Source organism: Rhyacophila brunnea, unplaced genomic scaffold (genome assembly GCF_057557595.1).
Source record: "Rhyacophila brunnea isolate RB1 unplaced genomic scaffold, BYU_Rbru_1.0 scaffold_14, whole genome shotgun sequence".
In the NCBI taxonomy this organism is placed as follows: Eukaryota; Metazoa; Arthropoda; class Insecta; order Trichoptera; family Rhyacophilidae; genus Rhyacophila; species Rhyacophila brunnea.
The window spans coordinates 39,592,785-39,618,187 of record NW_028232796.1 but is presented as its reverse complement, the minus strand read 5'-3'; the positions used below and the strand labels follow the sequence as shown (position 1 = coordinate 39,618,187).

Below are 25,403 nucleotides of genomic sequence, written 5' to 3'. Positions count from 1 at the left end.
TAATGCCAAATATAATGTAGGAATTAAGTTCTGTGCTTCACCCATAATACTAAAACAATGTTTGTATTTATACTAATGGCTACAGGATAAAAGGGTTCCTTTAGAGAATAATTCCTACTATTTACTATTCTGTTAAGGAACTTTATATATAAAGTTTGTGTGAATAATGAGATGCACGTCGCGTACTATCAAGTGATGTCACAGTAAGCTGCCGCCATGGGAAAGAAGTGTGTAATGTCATTTTTCTTTGTGTTAAAAATGTTATCAGACCGATGCTCCCATCCTGTAGCACATTTTGAACCTTTAAACGAACATTGTCAGTAACCAAAATCTGCCGAAATCACCAGAACAACAATGAGGTCATCGACACCTGCATGACTCAATGAACGTTTTTTATCATTTTCTACATGCCTACACATTTTCCACAGTGTTTTTTCTTTTAGGCGGGTTGGCACTATGTATTTTCTATAAGAATGTTGTCTATTATCTATGGTCTGCAGGTTGGGTTCTGTTCAAAATATCATCGATGAATATAATATCACAAGTAATTTTAACGTACGCACACGTAGAAACTGATAAAATTAATTTATAATAATTCAAAATACTAATTCATTAGAATTGGCACTCTTTATCATTGAATTTACAGAGATGGTGATCGTTCAAAATGACGAAACCATAGACTAAATTTGTCGCCGTGCATCTCAATATAATCACAACTTCAATGACATCAAATTATTACAAGACCAAGAAGGGGGCACAGCCGATTTTAACAGAGATTGTTTAGTATGCCAGTTTGTACATTGCTGTAGGACTGGCTGTCAGTTACAATCAGTCTGTCAGCCAGTAACGCAACCTGTAAAAATGCTGTTTTGTGTTGGGAAATTATGAAAATGCAATTTTATGTAGGTAAACAAAAAGGTTAATATGTGGAAGTACCGACAACGCTTACAATATTAAATTCCATATTTAATTGAATATATTCTATTCCCTTTGAATGTTGTGACAGTTGAGACATTTATCGTGTGACCTAGTCGATTTGTAAGCAAAGCTGTGATTGGTTGATATTCATTGTCGCATAATGGGGGGGCAGGTCAGGGAAGAAACTCATGTAGTGACGTGTTATTTTCTGTTTTAATATATGACTATGCTACATCTGTCTTTTTAACCTTATCTATATACAAGACAAATAATTAGATCATATTATATAATTAAGTACTATTCTTGCCACATTACTGATCTCGCACATAGCTGCGACATTTCAAAGTCAACATAGGTTTTGACTGTCTCCTGGAATTAGCTCCACTCCCCTGTATCTGAAGCAAGCTCCTTTCACTGTCTCACGGATTATAAATGTCTCTTTCAAATCAACTCACTTTAGGTGTCCCAACCCACCTCTCCGGTAGTTGGTTGTCTGTAATCCTTGAGACATGGCCTGCCCAACAGAATCACCCCATTTTAACATATATGATACAATAGAGGGATCACTGTACTTTCCTCACCACGTGTTGTTATCTTCACATCTCTGACGACCCTTTTCAACATCTTCCTTTCAAAAATATCCAACTTTTTCTCACCCTTTTTTAATAAGGCGCTCTGATCCATAGATCAGTATGAGTGTTTTGTAAAGCTTTATTTAATTTTCTTTGAAAGACATCTTAATCGTGGCAGTGCCACCTGTCAACCTTCTTGGGTGTGGCTCGAACTCATTCATTTGCAAGCGGCAACATTTAGCTAATGGTTCTTCCTCATCAATAATGTTTCTATTTTTTGATTGATCATAGTATCAGATGACACATGAATTTCTTATGTATACGCCACTTTGTTGATTTTTTCTCACTTTCACTTTGATTTATACACTTCCAAAATTTCATCTATTTGTATAGTATATAGAAGTTGGCATCTCACAAATTAATATTTCATGTAATACTTTTTATATACTTGGATATGTTAGTACTGCAATGTAAACATCTGTCAAACAAATTTATAATTTGCGTTCACGTGTATGTTTTCTTTCACCTTATCCCTTTTAATACGTCTTCTCCCTGTCTCGCTCTCTCCTACACATTTACATTATGTTTTCTCTCGTGCGTTACAGACAGATAGATAGATTAATCAAGAAAAATATGTATTGTAATTCTGTAAACCGTAGTAAGATTTATTCCCCAGTTTAATTATTCTATTAACTCTTGACTAAAATCATTTTGAGAAGTGATACAATGTGATTCTAGATATAGGAATTCATCGACTTTCTCAAATACGTTAATTTCTTCTTATTTCGACCATGTCCAATCCTAATAGGATCATATGGGCCTCCACAGAGTGGAGGTTTGAATTAACAGATTTCATTTTTAGGAGAAATGGATGTCAGCCACTTGCTCAACCTATTAGGTCCATACCCTGACTCATACACAAATTGAAAAACAATATGTGTACTTGCCAGACCCAGGATTCGAACCTGGGACCCTTGACACTATAGACAGGCGCTTAAGTCACGCGGCCATAGTATCGTTAGGTAATTATTGTCCATTTCCAACATCATTAGTTCTCAAGATATCTTTGGAGTTTGTTAAAACATGACAATCGAACAACCGCTACAAACAAATTTTACCAATAAACAATGCCTTTCTATTGTTTCCACATGCCTCTTGCGCTAAGTAATATAATATTTGGTGATATCAACTAAATTGCATGGATAAAATTGATAAGTCATCTGTACATTGTTGCATTAAGTTTGTATGTGCGAGCTCATTAATATAGTCGGCAAGAATAGTCCTACCAAATCATACTCCTATAAATAAATATACTTATAATATACATAAATATAATTTAACACTATCTACGTATTAATATTAATTTTTTATGTTGTATAAATTTCTAAAACACTGAGTAGAAAAAAATACACTCTTGTGAATGAAATCCAAAAACAATCACTTTTATATTCAATGACATTAATATGGACGAAGCATCTAGAATATAAAATGACACTCACTTTGTGTCGGGTCTGCCGGATGGCGAAATTCATATTTTAATATCGGTATCCTACGCTCAAATGAACATTCTGCTTGCAAGCGGTCTGGCGACACCGCTGGGTCTACCCATACAAAATTTCTGACTGTCAGGTTTCGACTCAACCGTTATTATTATGTTACAAAATGCCAATGTGCCTAGTTAAAAATTGTAAAAAAATCTACTTAACACTCCAAGAAAGATGGGATATCACTTTGCATGTGTTAGTATTATTTATAAAATGCCATTTTAAGATATTGATGAATGTTTATTCAATGCAATTGAATTACAGGAACCATTGGACAGTCAGTCGCCTGTGATTCGCTGGGCTCACTTGCGTCTAATCTCCGAGAAGTCATAAGTAACCGAGAATCTGTTTCTAACGCAATGAGTCATGACACTAATACGCCATTACAATAAAGGTTATATTACTATAAATTCTCGAAGCTTGTATCGCATAATGGAAACGGATACTACAATGGTCACGTGACATCTACCTATACATCTGTGAATGACTTTCATGCACAATTTCTCGTGCGCGCCGGGTATGAAGTGAGTCGTCCATTTAATATGTCATTGTTTATATTAGATAATTTTATTCTTGTGGTTACCTAATCCGATTTCATATTATAAAATACATTGTTAAGGGTGAGTGTTGTGCTTTTAGGGACATCCAACGATAGGAAACATGCAATTTAATGAAGTTACTAATAAAGTCTCATCAAAAATGTTTTAATTAGTTAATACGCATCTAAAAACATTGAAACTAATAATAATTATTATTGAAGGAATCTAATTATTACATATATTCTTATTTAATTTAATTACATTGTTTGTTACCATGTTAGTTTTTGGGTTGCCACTCTATGCTATTTCTCCTTTTTTCCTCGACGTTTCAAATACATGCTTTGGTCCGAAGAAGTCCGTCGTGAAGGAAGAAGAACCTGTGATAACCCAAAAACCTAGCATGTTTAAAACTGTTTCTTTCAATAAAATATTAATGTGTAACTATGGTTACAATCATGACCCCCACATCATGAAGCGGGCCCTCAGGCCAGGATCTTTGTCGGGCCCCCCTACCTATCGCTAGGGTTAAAAGCAGTGTGACGCTCTACAAAAACTTTTTCCAAATGGTGTTCCAGGTAAAATTAAGGGTATTCAGTGTATTTCTAGTGATTTTTTGTATATTTTAATAAATCCACTTGAGTTATGAAGTTTTCGAATATCGACATACAATATTCAAAATTTGCATCCAACAATCACATTTTAAAATGTTATTATTGTTAAAGTAAAATAGCACCGCAGGCGTCTTTTTACCATTATAGCAAATTTGTGATGTGTGTTTATCTCATTTATAAGGTAGTCGCGCCATGCGGGTCCCCCCCAGAGCTCGGGCCCCCAGGCTAGAGCCCTGTCAGCCCCCCCCTTGTGGGGGCCATGGTTACTATACCGAAAACCAATTCAACATACATAAATAAATAAAAAAGAAATTTGTTTATTTATAAATTTAATGTAGAAAGTATTCATTTTTATTTTTAATGGTTTCAGATACCTTAATTAATTATTACACCTATAAATTGCATGTTTCTTAATTCTATCATTAGATGTCCTTAGGTAACACTTTACTAATTATTGTCATTGACTATATTTTACTGACTGTGTTGCCATTATTAGTATTATTTTAATCTAATTTTTAATATAATAATATAAATCCTGTAAAAAATCACAGGCTTCCAATACCATACCATAATCTTATGATAATATATATTAATTTTTGCACTGTGTTTTAATACTATATTTTAGTTGATAGTTTCTTTTTATATTGAACATTTATAATTATGTATTAACTTTCCTTTTCACATTTTTGTATTTGAAAACTGTTTAATCAGGGATGTGGAGTGGAATTTATAGTATTTTTGACGGAGACCAATTCCAAATGAAAGGCGTTGACGAAAGCGTTCTCTACTGTTTAAATTAGCTGCAATTCATTTCGCATAGTGTATTCATTTGTGGCGAACATAACTATTTTAGCTTGTCAAAAACTGCAATCTCAATTTCACTGCAATAATAAATTATTATTGTTATGTTACTGAATCTGCATAGTTTAAACATTAAATAGTATGATATGACAACAGTAATAACAAGAAGTGAAAATGCGAAATAGCCTATCCTGAAAGGCTGATAAAGGATGGATCATCAAATGGCATCTCAATATGGAATTGAATCATAATTATTCACGTATTAGGAGCGTCTGCGGAATGAGCAGATCATGTGGAGTGATTTTAAGATATTTAGAAAACAATCATGAATAATATTGAATATACATCATTTGAAAACATCTCATGCATATTAAGGAATTAATTGATACCTACCTTAATTTAATATACTAACACCGATAGCCAGCATTATAACGAAATTAAAGTAACAACTACTAGTTGAAATCATCGTAATTAACTAAGATGCCCATAGCTTAATTGGAAAAGCATACTGACGCGAATCCAGCAGATACAGGTTCAAGTCCAGTCGGGTGACATATTTTTTTCTACAAAATGATTTTTTCTAGTGTGTAGTGTGCATGAGATGTTTTCAAATTATGTATATTGACTGTGTTTGGGAAAAAGGTCGTAACCCTCGATTTTTCGAAAAATGCTTTTTTTAGATATTAACAATGTATATGTTACATCGAATGTGTGAAATTAACTATTACATGAAATGGGCAAAATTTTGGCTAATTCATGTAATAGTCAAGCCTGTTGCCTTATTCATGAATTAGGTAAATTTTCTGCTGAGTACATGAATTCGCCAGGGTATGGAATTCTTGAACTGTCAACATGACAGAAGAAAAAGTAAATTTAATACGGATGGTTTTATTAGTTATAATTGGACATAATATAATATTATTATTATTAGGTTAGGTTTTGTAATTCTGAATTAAATTATTCAACTGAATGTCCATTTTGAGGTTAGTTATCAAGTGTCAACAAACTATCACAAACATTCAATCGACCATTGCACGTTTGATACCCAAGCACGAATCAAATCGCGAAAATAATTTTCAATAAAATTCTTCCGTTATCATATTATAGTTCTAGATTTTTTTGCGCATAGTAAATGGATATGAACGTCATTGTAGTTATTGATTGGTATATTTTTATATTATAATCAATGACATTTGACACATTTGTTTAGTTTGATTAGTTGCAAAAAACACCACCGAAGCGCGATCATCCATCACCATAGATAATATATGTACATTTTGACCAATGCATGAGCATTTGATACATTTAGTTTAGTTGCAAAAAATACCACCGTAGCGCTACTATCTAATTTGTCCAATACATGAACGAGGCAGAAAAATTACTGCCGAATTCACGCACTCTTCAGATATTTTGTCTAATTCATGAATAAGGCAACGGGCTTGCATTTTTCATGATTTAGGCAAAATTTTGCCCATTTCATGTAATATTCAATTTCGCACATTCGGCGTAACATATACAACTAAATACACATTCTGTAAAAAGGAAGTAAGCCGCAAATGCCGAATTATTATCTTAATTCAGGTTTTAATTGAGCTTTAATTAAGTTTTAATTTAAGGAAAAAAGCATTTACCTTCAATTGTAATGATTTTTCTGTAATAACTTCTTTAATTATTAGTAGATCGAAAAGATATTACACCAAATCATCAATCATCATGCACCCAATGTCTGTGCCTATTTTCTTTTAATATTGAACCAAAATCATTCAAAAAAACATTTTTTGCCCCTCCTGTAAAATCCTAAAATACAGTCATTATTCAATATAGAATGTTACATACTCAAATCTTGTGTCTTATTTGTTGAATAAAGCAAATAGTTTATTACATACATGAACAATATGTTGAATGCGTATTGAAAAATAAAAACAAACATTGCGGCATAATAAGCTGCCATGTTTCAATTCCAATTTGTCAAGTTACGAAACATATATGTTGCTCAAATCCTGTCAAACTATTCGCTTACACTACTTTTTGGGTATTTGTATTTTATTAAAGATGTCCTTCTTTGTTTTGTCAGAATTGAAGTCAGAACTAGAACCCAGATGCTTTTGAATGACTCCACACCCTTCCGCCTTTATTCCATGTACCCATGTACTGCGCTGTTATTAGGCTATTAGTGAGTTGTTATTACCTTGGTTACTCAATGCAACATGAATCAATTAACTAAGGTGATAAGTACTCGATTACCCCACAATAGGTATATTATGGAATAAAGGCGCTGTTTGTAACAGTTTTTGCATATCTTATTACTAAGTGATGTATTATTATTGTTACACTTAAGTGTTGCTTCCAAGCTTCAACCAATGTTTTAATGGTATTAATAGTCATGTCCATATTTGCACTTATATGTAAATCATCACCTCAGTTCTAACTTATTGTAAGCATGATTTATTATTTTTGAAGTTTGAATCCAAATATATGCAATGTTTATTATATTATACGGCTGTTGATATGCAGGAAAACGACTTCCCATACAAAATCTCAACATTGAAAGTGGGCTCATTTAAAAAAATAGATTAAAGACATTTAACTATGTAATGTAATGTAATGTAGGTAGAGTTCATTTTTAACTATATACTACAGGGTTGGCGAACCTTTTTGCATACGCGTGCCAACATTTCCCAAAAAATATTTTTCGGCTGTCTGACGTGCCAAAGAGTCAGCTCGTTTATTTAGGAAAATATTTTCGCCGCGGGCCGCAGGTTGCACAATTTTCTCAAATGTCATCATTATTTTTTATATGTAGGTAAGTATAATATTCGTTTGTAAACCTTTTTTGAAATTTTTTATTGGTTTTTGTTTGCGTGCCGTGCAAATTCATCTCGCGTGCCATGGGTTCGCCACCCCTGACATACTATAATATATATTTTTACAATCTGTAGACGGGTTAGGTGTCATCCATAAGTGAGATCACATGTTTTGGGTATTTCACTCACATTCGTTAAGAATGAATTTGTTGCATCAAATACATGTCGGAATATTTCATTCTCAGAATAAATATTGGTCTTATGTCATATTAGACCCCTTCCCCTACATTAGGACACGACATTATATATGGATGACCCCTTATCATAATATGATAATGAATAATGACAAATCATAATGATGTATATTATAAATGAACTCAGATTTACAAATACAATCTTGGTAGAGTTCATTTTTCAACCACTTTCATCTGTATATTTACATTGTTTACAAATTCGGACAGGCTCAGTTTGTATGGGCATGGTTGTTTATGAGGGCCATTTTATTTTACACACAAATTTTACAAAACATAAATGCATGTGGCACGGTAGAGTTTTGGGTAACACAGACTCAAGCCGATTGATAAAATATGACAATGCAACAACGCCTCTACTGAAGAGAGACCAAAACTACACTCATTTGTGATAACTACAACAAGTTAGAAATGGGGTGATGAAATAGGTTTAAGCCAAGATATAATATTAACCATCACAGACCTATTCCAATGTAACCCTTAACACCGAAATCGTTAAAAATCAGGATTAACATGCTATGGTATATTCCAAGCATTATGTATTTTTTTTTTAGTGCTGACTACATTACACAAAATAATCAATGTCAAAAATAGTCTACAATTGTTTTACAGCTTTAACTCGATAAATCGATAAGCTGTCATTATTACTGAAAATATTTTCAATAAATTACAATGAAAATGTACCTTGTGTGGATATTACTATGTAGAAGTATATAATATTATACCCGACATCGGAATATATTTGTTCTCCATTAATATTACAATGGCTTGAACAAAATGGCAACATTGCAACCAGTGGCGTTCGGTGACATTATTTTGATTATAGACTTTGAAAAATACATATTATTATTATTATCTCCTTTAGGTAACTAATTGGATTTAGGGAGTATGGTGTGATTTATTACTTAGTGGTGGGAGCTGTTATTTTATAAACTTATTTGCATATATATAGAATGTCGAAAATAACAATCAACCAAGAAAATCACAAGCAATGTATAAATTTTAGTACCATTTGAAGCAGTATAGTTTAGTGAAATTTACTATAAAATTGAGCAATAAATGCATAATATTATTGATAATAAATTATTGAATATTTCTGGGTGTGCTATGCATCTACAGCATCTATGAACTGCACGCCACTGATTGCTAATCAGCTTTAATTCTTTGTTATATATTTTGTGCACGCGCTATCATTTTCAAATAATATCAAAGTGACAGCAGATGTCAGTGCAATTGCACAAGCACGTTATCGTTTGAAGGATACCCTAATATACCACCTGAAATTTGTCCCTAGAGCTGTGCCAGCACGGAACAAATTGATAAACAGAATTCCGATAGGCTACATCCCAATACGCTACATTTTGACGCAGAGTTGTGAATGTGTGAGTGTCCTACGATAATGAGCCATGTATTACAGACGTACAATAGTGTGTTGCAACCAGTATTGAATGAGCGTCAGTGCATAAAACGACAGCAGTTGTCAGAACGAAATACAAGCGTATTCTTCCACACTCGAGATCGGTTGCCTGTTTCTCCACACCCGTAGGGTATTTCAGTTCCCATTATTTCTTCCCTTCGAGTACGAGTTCCCTGTGCGCCGCCTTTTGTTTTCAATATTTTCACCCTTGAGCACTGTGAATACATTTATAACAAAAGTTATTTTAGTTCAGATCATAATATGTAGATAACATTTTGTTGTTAAGGTGTTATGTAGTTGGAATAAGTTTGCTGCACTGAATAATACTGAATTTATCATATTGTTTTTTTTATATTCTATAATTATATTTGCTTTGTTCAACAATGAGATGAAAATGTTACCAATGTATTATTGAACTGTATTTTATGAACAGACAACCCACTTACACTATTAAAATCATAGCAAAACCATATAATTTTAACTGTTCAAGCTGCACACCTCAATAATATGAGTTTTATGGAAATATGTGTAAATGGATAAGAGTCTAGGGTTTGCAATTCCAAGATCCTGCTCGATTTCAATCCTGAAGTACCAGAATTAAAGATATTGAAATCCTGGACTATAATATCCTCACTTTCACAGGATTACATTGTCAAAAATAATATGCATTATTATAAACTTCATATAAGACTAAATCATCAATCAAAAAAGTGTGAGAAATTATATGATCTATTGTGGTTTTAATTTAATAAAATGCAATTTTTTTTTTTTTTGTAGTACTTATTCCACTTTTAAACAACAGTTTTTTTTTGACAGTTAACAAAATAAAAGAAATTATATGATCAATGATATGTAAGATTACTAATATGTTTTTTATGCATAATGTCACTTGCTTCTGGATTGAAAATTCTGTCCGGGATTGCAAGTTCTAGTTAAGTCATAACAATTTATAATTAATTTGAATACCATTATTATTTATATTTTAGGTTTTCTAGTGACATATTATTTTATTGTGAATTATGTTTAAAATATAATATTTTCTTTTTTGGTCGTATTTGTATTAATTATTGTACCTTTTTTCCATTATTTATAGTGAAATCACGATGCATAATCCAAAGTTTCACTTCAATAGACAATGTCTATGACTACTGGTGGGTGAGGGGTGGAGGTAAGCTGTTAAGATTCAACATAAATAGTGCACACTAAACTTTGTCAATCATACTTATTTGTTTTCATACATAATTCTGAAAACACTCATGAGAAAATATAGCCAATAGAAAAATCTTTTTTGAAAAAAGTAAGACACCCGGCAGGAATCTATATGTGTGTTCAATAATTAGAATGGTACATTCTTAAAATCTTGTGAATTATTCGTTGAATAAAAGAAATAGTTAATTAAAATTATTAGCATGTTCAAGTAAGTCACAACAGAAAATTTTTAACCATTATTTTTAAGATGTATAATGTAAAACACCGAGAAACGCATACATAGCTAGGTTATGTAAATAAAGCAACACACTTCAAACCAGAACATACGTGACCTACCATTTTGTTTTCAGTGTTACCAATAGAAGAAAATAATGAACTTATTACCAATACAACCACATGTACAATCGTTCGATTCAAAAATCGAATTGAGTTCATAATTCCTAATACGGAATGCGTGTAAATCTCCTATGTATCTAGAATCCATATTCTTAGCATATAAATAAAAAGGGGGTTGGTATTTTGTTTTAACTTATTTATTTGTAAGACCTAATGATATTTATTTCACATATGGCCCGCCACAGGGAGCAAAATATGTATCCGACATCTACGTAAGTTTAAACAAGCCTTTTATCTTAAAAATATGACCTATAAATAATATTTTGGTGCATTACAAATAAAATAAAATTTCAAACATAAATCAAACAGTCGCAATTTGTACAATCTCACATAGTATAATGTAAAGATCTATGAAATAAAATGTTAACAAGAAAAAAATGTGCATATTATACAATTATTTGTAATAAAAAAAAATATGGCTTAAATGAAATAAACATGAGTAATTAACTGTGAATAAATAATAAATTATCTTTCATTGTGAAAAAACATTTCACAAATTAACAATCACAGACGTATTTAGTCGTTACACTGTTAAAACCTATGTATTACACAGCATAGTCTAGTAAAACCCGTAATGTTCTAAGTACCACCAAAATTTAAATAAGCATAATTCAATTATAGTAACCGTTGATTTAGTATGTCCATTTTAACCGGTTCTACGCTTTCAGCGAGTTATCTCGCTCTATGAGACTGTGATCGACAGCCCGCACATACAAATTTCGCCAGTTATCTCGTCCGACTTTAAACTCAAATTACTAGCCACCGTCGATTGATTTGCATAATCTAAATAATTAAAAGCACAGTGACAGTGACATATCTTTGAATAATTATGAAATACTAAGCCACAAATTATCGGTATTACAGCGATTTTAGTAATTAAATTTTCGCTCGACATTCAACGTGTATCGTTAAAAATCTGCGGCCTGTCAGATACTGCCATAGTAATGGTTATTAAGATTGTAATACCTCTAATTTACGTAAAAAATAATCACATCGAAGCAATTACAAACATATTGATAACGAGTCATTTACTACCTGTTATTTAGATAAGATGAAAGTTTACCATTGTATATGTGTGCAGTTTTTTTGTTCTTATGTAAAAATTTAAATTTTGTCACATAGGATGTTTTAACAGTGTAATGACAATTTTATCACTAAATTAAATAAACTATATTTTACAGAGTGGATTGTGGGACATTTTACTTTAATATATTAACAGTTTATAATTTTTTTATGTGTTGGATTTTCTACATAAAATCTGTCTGTTTCTAATAACTAATAACATAAAAAAATCTACTGGTCCCTGGATAAGCATTTTATTTTCATTGTTTTAAAACAATACATATTATTTATTATATTGATAGCGTTGATATTTCATTTAATTTAAACTATTACTATTTGGCTTGAAAGCACTAATAACGCTACGTATGTACATCTATGTACCACAAGCAATTAATCGTAGAAACAAAATAGTGTTTAGAAATAAATTGTCAACAAAACTGATAAGAATAACGTAATAATTAATTGAGCATTTAAAACAAATTAAATTAATTTACACATTGAGATTCATTAACTGAGAGTAGAATGAAGAAGTAGTCAAACTTAACCAATCAGAGAGAGAGACGGGCCCGTATTTTCCCATACATAAATTTTAATTTACAACTTACGTTTCGTAAGTCCATCTTGGAAATTTAAAACACCTTTATTTTCATGATACAGTAATAAGTAATAACCATAGAACAGAATATTAATAAGATAGAAATGCGAAAGCCGGTTACCATGAACCAACGCTTTGAAGCCGTTTAGGTGTATTACTTAATGAAGTCCATCGAGCGTCCTCAAATAATACCAACATTGAATGTTATGTGTATACATAATTACGTGACAAGCTAAATGCATGTTATGATACAGATGTAACTATCAAAAATAAAATATTCTTTAACACATGTTTAAGTTTATCCCATTTTCTTCACACTCGAGAGTTATACTTTCTTACAGTCTACCTACTTCCCATTATCTCAAAAACACTTTAAAAATTATGTAAAAACTGGGAAAAAAATAAATCAAACTCTCCATACAAAATGAAAATGATTTCTGGCATTTGCGAAGTTTATAAATTTTTCAATCGTATAGATATAAATTATGAGGTTTTTAGACGTGTTATGAATGCAAGAATATTCCACAATGGTGGACATTTGATGATACTAGCGTATTCAACAGATGTTTACAATGGATACTGGGTGTATGGTGGAATGACTTTAGGAGTAACGAGGGGATAAGCGAACGCACCAAGCAGCCTCTCATCATGCTCAGAGTGAAGTGGCGACGTTAGACCTGCCTTGCCGCTAAATACTATCTACAGAGTGAATACGGCAGACCTACGGGATGTTCGTTTGACTTGGAATGATGCAAGAAGGCTGGCGAGCAACAGTGATTCTAGGAGGTGCATATACTTTAACTAAAGGGCGGATATGGCCGAAGAGAAAGAAAGATTCAACAAAAATGAAATCATTGACCAAAAATTAAATTTATCAGTTTAACAAGATAGACTGACGACATACATTGCTTTCATTGTAACAATATCTTTCTTATAAAGACACACGCTAATAAAATATGTATACATACACAGGAATTAATTTACCTATATCAAAAATAATTATCAATCTACATTTTAACATTCGGCTTTTGTGCTAATTAAAAAAATATATCACTTCATTTCTGGGTACATTTTATATTATGTTACATATACTCTCACTATATTAATTATAAGCTACATGTCAGATAGATCCTTTTAACAGTATACCTACTTACAATAATAAATTGGTATCAACAGAACTCTTTTAACAGTTAATTGTATGCGGTACTTCTTCCCCATAAGTACGATATTTTAAATAGATACCAACGAATTAATATGTTCAACAGAGTATGTTTCATTAGTAAATCGATCGACGATAAATTTACACTTCTGTTTATCGATATATGGAAGCGTATAAAAAATATAAATTGAATACAACCATGTCATAAGGAGCCATGTTATATTTCCAGTAAAGTAATATTTTTATTGGTCATAATCGGATCACCGTATGCATTTGTAGATCACGCACCATTCGTGTGAAATTTGGCTATGTACAGTATACTTTCAGTAATCCGCTCTGCTCGATTATCCGACAACTACCATAATCCACCGTTATTTTTACTAGTTGAAAGCACAAAATCAAGATCTATAATTCACCGGTATTCTTTGTCAAATTCAATAGTCCGCCGCATACAAGTATACAACGCAGATGAGACGGGTTTATTTTGGAAACTTCTTCGTAAAGCGTACGTTCATCGCGAAGAAAGTAATGTACCAGGGAGGAAAGTCCCGAAAGACATCATCACAATTATACTGTAATACAATACAACCAGGACACACAAAATTAAGCTTTTGGTTATAGGGAAAGCCAGGAATTCTAAGCCATTCAAGAATATCTGCCTCACTGAACAACTGGTTGTGTCAACTGATTTACTGTATAATATTTAGTTAATAAACTTAGTTTATAAATATGTATAATTTTGTAAATGATTTTGATTATAAATAAAACCGTAATTTGCTAGTACTTACAAATTTCTCAAAAAAACTATTTTTACGAAATATGTACTTGTTTTAATTTTTACCATAATATGTATGTATAAACTATAATCCACCGCTTTCACTAATTGGACACTTGTCTGGTTTTTGGGGTGGCGGATTACTGAGAGAGTACTGTAATTGAAAAATTGAACATTTTCTTAAAATACGTAAGCAATTGGTAGAGAGTACAGGACGATTCGGCGCCACAGACTGAAAGATAATATATTTACGACTAATCTCCTCGTAATCCACTAGTATCCACTCGTAATAAATGACGTTTATAATTGTCACAAAGACTGAACAGTTTACTTTCACATTTCAATCTTGCATTGAACTGCATCAATATTGTGCAACATTTACAAAATATTCTGCAAATTGCGCACCATATTTCAACAAACTTGATTGACACAATATATTTCGTGAACCTGTTGTTATTTATAACGTATGGATGTTGTTGACATTGATCAATAACAATTATCTTACAATATAATTGATTTGTTTGTCGTCTTATTGAAGACTAGCATAATAAATATATTATGCCAATCAAAACTTCGTTGAGATCATTGATTTACCATATAGGATAGGCTTTTAGTTAAATTCACATAAGATTTTATGCGTACACAATTTCTGACAATCCATAAATCATTCGGGGCTATTTATTGGTCAGCATGTTAGCATTAGACAGTATACAGCCAAGTATTCCAGCATTGTATGATTTTATATTATAGTCTATAGTGTCGAGGGTCCCAGGTTCGAATCCTGGGTCTGGCAAGTACACATATTGTTTTTTAATTTGTATATGAGTCAGAGTATGGACCTAATAGGTTGAGCAAGTAGCTGACATCCATTTCTCGTAAAAATAAAAATCTGTTAATACAAACCTTCCACCCTCTGGAGGCCCATATGATCCTGTTAGGATCGGACATGGTCAAAAGAAAAGAAGTATGATTTTTGGTTTTAAGGGCATCTCCATAAGTACAGCAAAACGGTTATTGCGCAATATCGTTGCAGTTCAATGCAATATTAGAATGTGAAAGCACATCGTCGACATGTGTCTTTGCAACAATAATCAACCTCACTTTATATTAAATTCTCATATCTACTTCTTAGATCCAATCGTAATGAATATGTATTTTTTAGCACACTTTATTCATCTGTGCGGCGCCCAGATCTCCATCGTCCAGTTGTCCTAGCATTCAGAGAGCTTCTTCAAATTGTCCAGTTCTCCCATTGGTGCAACAGAGATCCATTACTCTCTCAAAGAAGCATCTACATTGCAGTGTTTGGGTAAAACTATATAAAATATTATAAGTCATCTACGTATTTCCAAATATCGATGTCCACAATTTAATATTCGTGGTGGCTATATTTTTTATTATTTAATTTAATGTTTCGACTATTGGTTTGTCATTCAATATTCACCTCATTTTGTTTATAACATAATTTACAAATGCATACCAGGTGAATTAAACATTTAATATTAATTGTATTCTATTAAAATACACAGAATCGTTATTAATTAAAGTATTTGTGCGATGGGACAATATCATGAAATATGGTTATGTTCCGGTCTGATCCCACTTCTGACACTAACACGCTGGGTAGTGCATTACGTACATGGATTAAGACTTCCACTTGAACATTTTCATTAACATAAGTTTACTTCCATTGAATCAGTACCCACCTGCAATTAAAAGTTAACGTCTATCTTACGGAGTATAAGGTGGAGGCGGAGTAAGCATGGCCAGGTCTCCATCAGGTGACACATCACCGACGAGAGCTCTAGTTACGTTTCCTGCGGAATGTCTCCCACTCCTGATTGCTCTCCCTCGCCTGGGAGCAGTGGGGACGAAGGCACCCGTGCCCGCATTCACGATCACAATATTTCTATTGTTACGAGACGATGCGCGGCCGATGTTGAACGAGTCAAGACCGTCCCAGTCATCGATGAGGTTCCTGGCTTGGATGTTGTTTTCAGGAGATGACGCGCTAAGAAGGTTGGTGGCTGTACCTAATATTGATATCACACCTAAAACAAAATGCAGACATTAATATCTTGGCACTATGGCCATATATTGACAAATGAAAGGCTAAGATCCATGTGACAACTAAGTAAAAAATAATTTAAGTTTAGTTTCCACACCACCATATACCAATGGCGAAGGGTGGAGGTAGACTGTTAAGATCTGACATAAATAGTGCACACTTAACTTTATCAGTGATACGTATTTGTTTTCATCGAACTAAGACGTAAACAAGTATGACTGATAAAGTGTAGTGTGCACTATTTATATTGGATCTTAACAGCCTACCTCCACCCCTCGCCGCTGCCACATACCTATATTTCTTACATACCTAGAAATGTAATGTTCTTTGTGGATATAAAAATGATAAAATGTGAATCACTGTCAACAAAGATGGTCTCTGAAATCTTCAAAAGTGAAATATCTGAATTCTTAACCTGATAGCTGCCCGTAACGTAACGTTTACGTCATACACGGCGGCTATTCAGGCGCCCGTACCGTACGATATACGCCGAGCCGTTCTACACGCTTGTATGAGTCAAATATTTATTTATTTAATTTTAAAACGTGTAACTACATTTCTGATCAGACCTTGCAAGCAAAAAACATTTGTACGGCGCATACATCGAGAGAATAAGGGAATTTCCCGAGAGGCCAAATCAGGGTTAGCTCAAAATTCCCCTGCACACTGGGATATCTTGTACAATAGGCAGTTGGTATGATTCGATAGTGATGAGTCAGTTGTCGCCGGAATATCATTTAGTCGGGATGCTAATTCGGAATGCTTTCTTATTCAGATTTGCGTTATAATTGGAATGTTTTCAATGTTTTTACATTGAAATTTAATTTCTATTGAGTGACCAAGTGTTTTTATTTATATTTCATATACAATTTGCGTATAAAAAAGTGTTATATTTACGAGTTTTGTTTTAGATTTTACCTACTAAACTTGAATGAAAAGAAAGATTTTCGATGTTTTTAGATAGAAATTGACAAAGGACTAAGTGTTGTGACTATTTTTTATTTGTATTTCGGATTCGATTTGCATATACAAAGTGTTTTATTTACGAGTTTAGTTTTACAAATTTTATTATTCAAAATGGATGAGATCGACGAAGTTGGTGAAATCGATAACCTTATCGAAACAGTTGAATCTGAAGACGATGGAAGTGATGATTCGGATGTCGAACTTGAGGAAACTTTGGAAGTCGATGAAAGTGAAATTATCACACCGGAATCCACTGAAAGACCGACATTTGAGTGGAAATCGGATATGTTTGAGCCACGCGCATTTTCCTTCGATGCTAACGTTTCGGGATGCAAAGCTGATAATTTGACTTCGGATGCACTCGAAATGGACTATTTCAAATGTTTCATCGATATTTCTTTTATTGAAATGTTAGTCCGAGAGACCAACAGACAATTTGTATTTGCCACAAAAAATATCACAGTTTTGAGTGATCGTCTACGGCGATGGGTAGACTGCACAATTGATGATATGTACACATTTTTGGGGCTGTGTATGCTAATGTCAAGGAATTCACGGAATAAAATATCTGAACACTGGTCTATCCACAGATTGTTATTTTCACCATGTTATTCCGAAACCATGTCCAGGAATCGTTTCGAACTGATGCATCGAATGTTGCATTTTTGTGACAATGAAACGCAGGTTCCCGGAGATCGACTATATAAAATTAGACAGGTCCTGAAGGAACTGAAAATTTCTTTCAAGCAGTACATGTGTCCATATCAGAACATATGTATTGATGAGAGTCTTCTCCTTTTCAAAGGCAGACTTTTATTCCGCCAATTCATCAGGACGAAGGCTAGTCGTTTCGGAATAAAAATTTTTGTAATGGCTGATTGCAAAACTGGTTTTGTCTTAGATGTAATCATTTATACCGGAAAACAAACTGAAATTGAGAAAAATAATTAAATCGGTATATCGGGCAACGTGGTGGTAACGATGCTTGGACCATACTTGGAACTAGGGCATACATTGTACATTGACAACTGGTACAGCAGCCCAACGTTATTCAAGTATCTTTATGATCACCGGACGAATGCCTGTGGAACCGTAAGGAGAAACAGAATTGGGATGCCCAAATTTACTAAGAAATTGAAAAAAGGGGAAACCGATACATTCCATACTGACGAAATTATGGCTTTGGCGTGGAAGGATAAAAAGGATGTTACAATGTTGTCCACAATTCACAACAATACTTTCAAACCTACTGGAAAAGTAGACTATAAGACTAAAATTCCGATTTCCAAGCCGGAATGCATTGTTGATTACAATAAAAACATGGGTGCTGTGGATCGTAGTGATATGATAATTTCTACTGTAAATTCGACAAGAAAAACTGTCAAATGGTACAAAAAACTTTTTTTCCATTTGATAGATTTATCTCTGCTGAATGCCCATGTATTGTTCCAACAAAAAACTGGAAAAAAACAACCGCTGGGTGAATTTCAATTGAAAGTCATCGGACAACTGATCGAAAAACATAAGTTAGAACCAAAAACTCTTTTGAAGCGAAAAGCACCCTTACCCTCTAGGCTAACAGAAAGACATTTTTTGGGTAAAATACCACCTACTAACAATAAAATTAATGCGGCAAGAAGATGTTACGTATGTGCCAATACAAAAAATCAGAAAAGACGGAAAGAAACTAGGTATTTGTGCAAGCAGTGCGACATTGCTCTGTGTTTTGAACCGTGCTTCGAAATTTTCCATACACAAGAAAGTTTTTAGTGATTTTAATGTGTTTAGTATACTTCTTAGTGCTATAAGTATTTATGGTGACATTTTACAAAAATACTATAAAATTTATTTTTCAAAATACTTATATTAAAAAAAAAAAAAAAATTCAACTAATTCTTGTAAGTGCAGTGTTGTGACAACCCTACCATACCTGAAAATTTTCAGACATTTTCACGAAATTGTGTATGAAAAACTTTTTCGCCGAACTTCAATTGAGGTCTCATATATGTAAGTGCATTATATTGGACTTTTCACTATTCTTTTAATTTTTTTATAATATAATTAATTCCTGGGCCCTGGGGAGTATACCTAGTACTTTCAGCTGGGCTGTTAAAAGGTTAAATATCCCTAGTGGATCTTACCAGCAGCTGTGATGGTATAGAATCCGTATTCGTATGAAACGTCAACATTTCTCATGGAGGTCCCCCCGCTGGCCTCCTCCTCGATGAGAAGCGTGGTATAATAACAGACTCCCACGATGGCGATGACCCACAAGACACAGAACACGCTCAGGATGCCGTTCCTGCGGATTATCTTCAGAGTCTCGTTCTTGAGGCTGGCCACGTTGAGGAATATGCCGATGCACGAAAATATCATCACCATGAAACAGAGGAGGATTATTATCCGCATGAGGCTAGCGATGCGGCTCGAGACGCACACGAGAGCTGAAAGAAAACACAAAATAGTTTTATTTAGTGAAATTTTATAAAGGCTTTTGCTAATTATATATACGGACCAAAATGTCGTGACTATGGTGTGGAAGAGTGGGGAGGGTGGTTAGTTTCCTAGTTGGCCAGTATGACATCACAGCCGTGATCATTTCGACCATCCATTGAAAATCTTCTGCTCAATATTCGGCAAGTTGTTGACGTAAAATGTCTTATATTTCAGGGGTCACCTCGGCACTCGCTATGTCAGACATTTTTTCACAGTGCTCCACCCCTACCTTGACTGGATTCAAATTTTATTTATTTTTTACATAATATAGTGAACATTACAAATTATAAATTTAAGATGTTCACAACATGACATTTAGAAACAAAGAAATATTATTAAAACAGTATTATATAAAAGTTAATTATTAACAGTAAAAAAGTGTAAATACAAAAAATATTAATTAGTTGCAAGTACACCGAATGATCTAAGCTGACCCTATTTTAAGAATTTATAAAACAATGCCCACCTATACTCATCCTCACGCAGGTGGAATATGTCAATATCCGAAGTGATTTGGTTGAACAGAGTTAATGCCCTCCCAATTGGCATTACCAATGGCAGGTCAGTTCTGCACCTTGGGAGAACAAACAACTTATGCTCCCGATTTCTAAGATAGTTATCAGGGACACACATGTCAATACTACCAAGAATTCTCATTTTCACCGCGTATAATTCGGAAAAAATACGTGGTCAAATATAAATATCATCTAGTGTTTAAGCTACAGTTAGAAAGCATACCTAAGTGGAAGCCAGTCGGATAAAGACACAGATATAACCTCAAATAAAGGAGTCTCAAAAATTTCTTTTGAACTCGCTCTACCATAAGGTCATATTTCAACTGATGCGGGGCCCAAACAATCGACCTAATCTCAAGCCGACTTCTAACTAAGGAGTTTTAGAGAATTTTTAATACCGTAACATCCGAAAAGACCCGGGAAGTACGCAAGACGACGACGATTTGTAGTGCCTTTTTACAAATGACAGCCATATGAACAATAAATGTCAGCTTACTATCAAACGCAATGCCAAAACCCTTATAGATGGTATTCGCGAAATGATCTTTCACGATGAACAATACTTCATTTTAAAAGATACAAATATGCTAAATATAACATACTAAAAAAAGAGTGATCAAAATGTTGATAGCCGTCAACTTCTTTCTGCCTCCCCGTACCCTAGTAGCTAAAACATTTCAACACCCGCAAAAAAGATCACCAACATTCAACTTGTTGGTGTGACATTTTACAGCATTTTTTATCTACAGCTTTACAGTATCAAACAAATTTCTGGTATATACAAGTATATTTAATTCCAAATATACTTACTGGCATTTGATGTATAATAGTAGGATAAAGTCACAGGCGGCAACATGACCTCGTCAATATTCCCATCCTGAAAATTGTGAGGCGCAGGGCTCCCAGTTGTGGTCCCCACCGATCCAAAGCCAAAGAACTGAGACAGGGCCAGATGCGGCGTACATTGCATCCCTCTCACTCTGAACCAGGCCGACTGCGCCAGAGCAGTGCAGGCGAGCAGGAATGTCGCCAGGTGAAAAAACGCAGCTATCCTGTTCATCTCATAACTCTTCAGCGGCCATGCCATTTTTCAACCGTTTTCGAGACCGCTCTATCAGCAACGATCTATAAATAAAATAATGTGTAAGTACTTAATTAATTTATTGCATTGGTACATAAAATGTGACTCGCCACGTGATTTATTGCAGCTCACTGACTAAACGTGACCTGTAATTTTTTTTTGAAGTTATACTTCTTTTGGCGCTTTTGGGAAAACAGATCAGAGTTTATTTTTGGCGTGTGACGAAGTTACGCGCGCCGATGTAACACATAATTTATTATTATGATTATATTCATTGACAATATTACAAAAGATGCCAACCAGCTGCTAAAAATCATGAACTGGAAAAGACGTACGGAGGACCGTTCCGGCTGGAGGACGGCGGTGGAGGAGGCCAGGGCTCGACTTGAGCTATAGCGCCATCGAAGAAGAAGAAGATTATATTCATTTCGGTCTCAAGGGTACATGCGCATGCGCATAGTGTTATTTAGTTAGTCGTTAGTTAGTGACCCTTTCGACGCGAGCCATTTTCGCGGGAATTTATTTTCAGTCAACTGATCTGTTAAAACGGTCACTCTAAAACAGATCGATTTTAAAATTAAAAACTAGATTACTAGATGAACCATATATCAGTTATTCCTAATACACCAAGAAATAAACTATATTCGTGACATTCTCACTAAAATAAATCGAAGAAAATGAAGACGCTAAAAAATATCCAAGCTTTGACCGCGCGGTCAATATGTGTATGTGATCAGTGGGTTATCGCACTTAGTAAGTCGCAAACTCAATTTTTATTACCGCTTCAAATCCATGAACCTATATTTATTTTCGTCGCCGTAAAATAATGTTCGTCATCGTGACACTTACTCATTAGGATGTTTTGGAGAATAAAACAGTCTTTTTCATTTTACAAAGGGCCTGTCGAAAGATCGCCAGGCAAAAAACGACCATGTAAACAGAGCTAACACAGTTTCGTGGCACATAAAAAATAAAAATTATTACCCATTATAATAATGTAAATATCAAATATGGAACAATGAACAAAGCCATACAAATTTACTGGAGAGCTGTGCGTCGATAAAATATTTTCCAGCATGATTTCTTCAATAATATTACGTGGTAGTGACATTTGAAATAATTATTTCACATATATTTATAATGACAAAAAACACTAAAAACTAATCGTCAAAATGTTTCTATCGAGATCACAAATCACTAAGAAAACATTCATAACACTAACGTAATCGTAATGATTAATTAAAAATTAAATAAAAATAATATCGATGCACACTTTTCGATGCATGACCAATGTTTTGTTTTGATAACCCTGGTGACGCATCGAGTACACCCGTCTTCGCAATGGCACGCGATTCAAATGACTGAATAACGAGTGTTCTTTTAAAAAATATATTTCTTTGTGTTTTACTTGACATTTTTATGATCTGTTGCCTGATATGTCTACCTAAAGGTTTGAACTAATTTTTAAAGCATATTATCCACAAGTGTCTCTTTCTAGTTTGGTCGAAAATACGAGATAAAGTCTATGGCATGTTTACATGCCATACGCAGTGTAAGGGTTAAAGAGCATGTGTTATAAACATAACCAATATTGTGTCATAATAAATATATATAATTATGAACAAATTTATGGAGACTAACATTCTACACTGTTAATTTATATTCATAAAACTTTATTTATATTAGAGTGTATATTTATTTTTCATTGTAAATGTAAGTGTATCAAGATTTGAGGCTATATTTATGTATTATTTATGAGTAAAAAAAAATTTGATTTTTTATTGATTCATCATGGGCACTTCTGAATCGATTATAACCGCTGTATGGCAATGACGAGCTTTGGTCCAATACAATAATTAAATTACAATTATCATGTGCTATATGAGACACAGATGAATTGCGTACGTTTTCATCAACCTAATCCACTGTAATATTAATAGACTCAGGTAACGGTTTATTTTTTTTATAGCATATTGTAACAGCTGTTAGATGCCCCTATTTTTTCTGGAACTGATATCATTGATAATAATATGCTGCAGTATAGAGTTATAGCGCCTGTGCATCTGCATGGATTTACTGGCACCAATATTCAACTATTGCGATAATAACTGTTTGCACGTAAAAGCGCTGACTGCCAGAATACACCAAAACTATTATGGTTTGGTTGGGCGAGTTTTAATTGATTCTTAAAAACTAACCAACACCATCTGTAAATTGTAGCATTAGTTCAATAAAAAGAAATATGAATGACTAACAAAGTTTAATGTGCACTATTTATGGCGGATCTTAACAGCCTACCTCCACCCTTCGCTACTGTTTATAGTTATATACATTTAGTTATATACATTAAAAAGCTAGGTGGAATATAGGTACCATGTTAATTTTAAAACTCGATTCCAAATCTTTCTTTAGATTTCATTGTAGCATATTAATTAAATTACTTTTGTTTCAATCTCTTTAGTTTCGTTCGGAAATAATTATAAATGAGAAATGAAAATTTAAAAATAGGTAGACACCTATTTGTACTGTTTTAAATAACACATCCATAAAATTCGGATTGACATACCTGACAGTAATTGGTTTTGTAATTATCCAATGTTGATAACATGCATATTAAAAAAATTAGAAACCACAGATGAATTCCTTATAAGGAAAATATTTACATTTTAATTCTTAATTATGGACAAGGTTCAATTTATTTTAAATCAATAACAAATACAGTAGTAAGAAAGTATTCAAAACATAATAAACTAAATAAGCTCACCTGCTATGAAATAAATGGCCACTGAAGAAATGGAATAAATTGGACAATCCAAAAAAGAAAATATTATGAATCTATTGTTGTCCTCGATATCATCTGGATATGCCAATGACGTTTTACTTGACAGAGAGTAAAATTAGTGTAGCCAGCACACAAAACTATTGAAATGTCAATAGTTTGGAAAACGTAAAAAATGCATTGGTAAATTTGAAAGAAAACCTCTATACTTTTTAGTCAAAGCGATTAATATTATTCTTAAAACGATTAGCATGTAGGTAACACGATTTCACAATGACTTATTATTTTTAAGTACATACTCAGTTACGTACGTAATTAGAAATATGTAGCCTCGCAAAAATCATAACACAATGATTTTTTTTATTCAAAATCGAAAGTTTTTTTTCCAAAATAAATTAAGTTTCATGGAAATTTATTTATTTGTAATCTAATTTGTTTTGTGAACCGTATAATAATATGAAATTCATGAAGAACTATCTGACAGAGATTTATGGCCCTTTATCTGAATGGGTAGGTACAGTGTCATCTTTAATCTCTTGAGTCGGCAATGGTAGGTAACAATACTTAGCATTCTCTTGCAATTAGGTAGCTACCAAGGCGTAAACAAACAAAAACAGACCATAAAGTGCAAGTGAGAAAGCATTCGGCATTGATTTGGATGACTACAGTCATTTAAAAACTCCGACCACATATTGCTTATGGCTTGATGACATTGAGCTACTTTACAAGCTGCTTATTGGCGAATTTACAATCTGCTTGTAAACTCGCTCAGTGTCATCACCGAACAAGCTAACAAGCAGAGTGTAAACAATCTATCGAGAAAAGTTGAAAACCGGGCTACTTTT

The 25,403-nt window shown here is 33.4% G+C and overlaps 1 protein-coding gene across 1 annotated transcript; it reads right to left on the bottom strand.

The window, feature by feature from the left end:
- Positions 1 to 15,470: 15,470 nt before the first annotated feature.
- Positions 15,471 to 24,671, bottom strand: LOC147075976 (transmembrane protein 127-like). Its single transcript, XM_085942309.1, has 4 exons — positions 24,544 to 24,671; positions 21,509 to 21,823; positions 19,829 to 20,131; positions 15,471 to 16,704 (listed from the first exon to the last, which is right to left on the bottom strand). Exons 2-4 carry the CDS (start codon positions 21,783 to 21,785, stop codon positions 16,385 to 16,387), a joined length of 900 nt encoding a protein of 299 aa, XP_085798435.1. The 5' UTR covers positions 21,786 to 21,823; positions 24,544 to 24,671; the 3' UTR covers positions 15,471 to 16,384.
- Between the last annotated feature and the right edge of the window lie 732 nt (positions 24,672 to 25,403).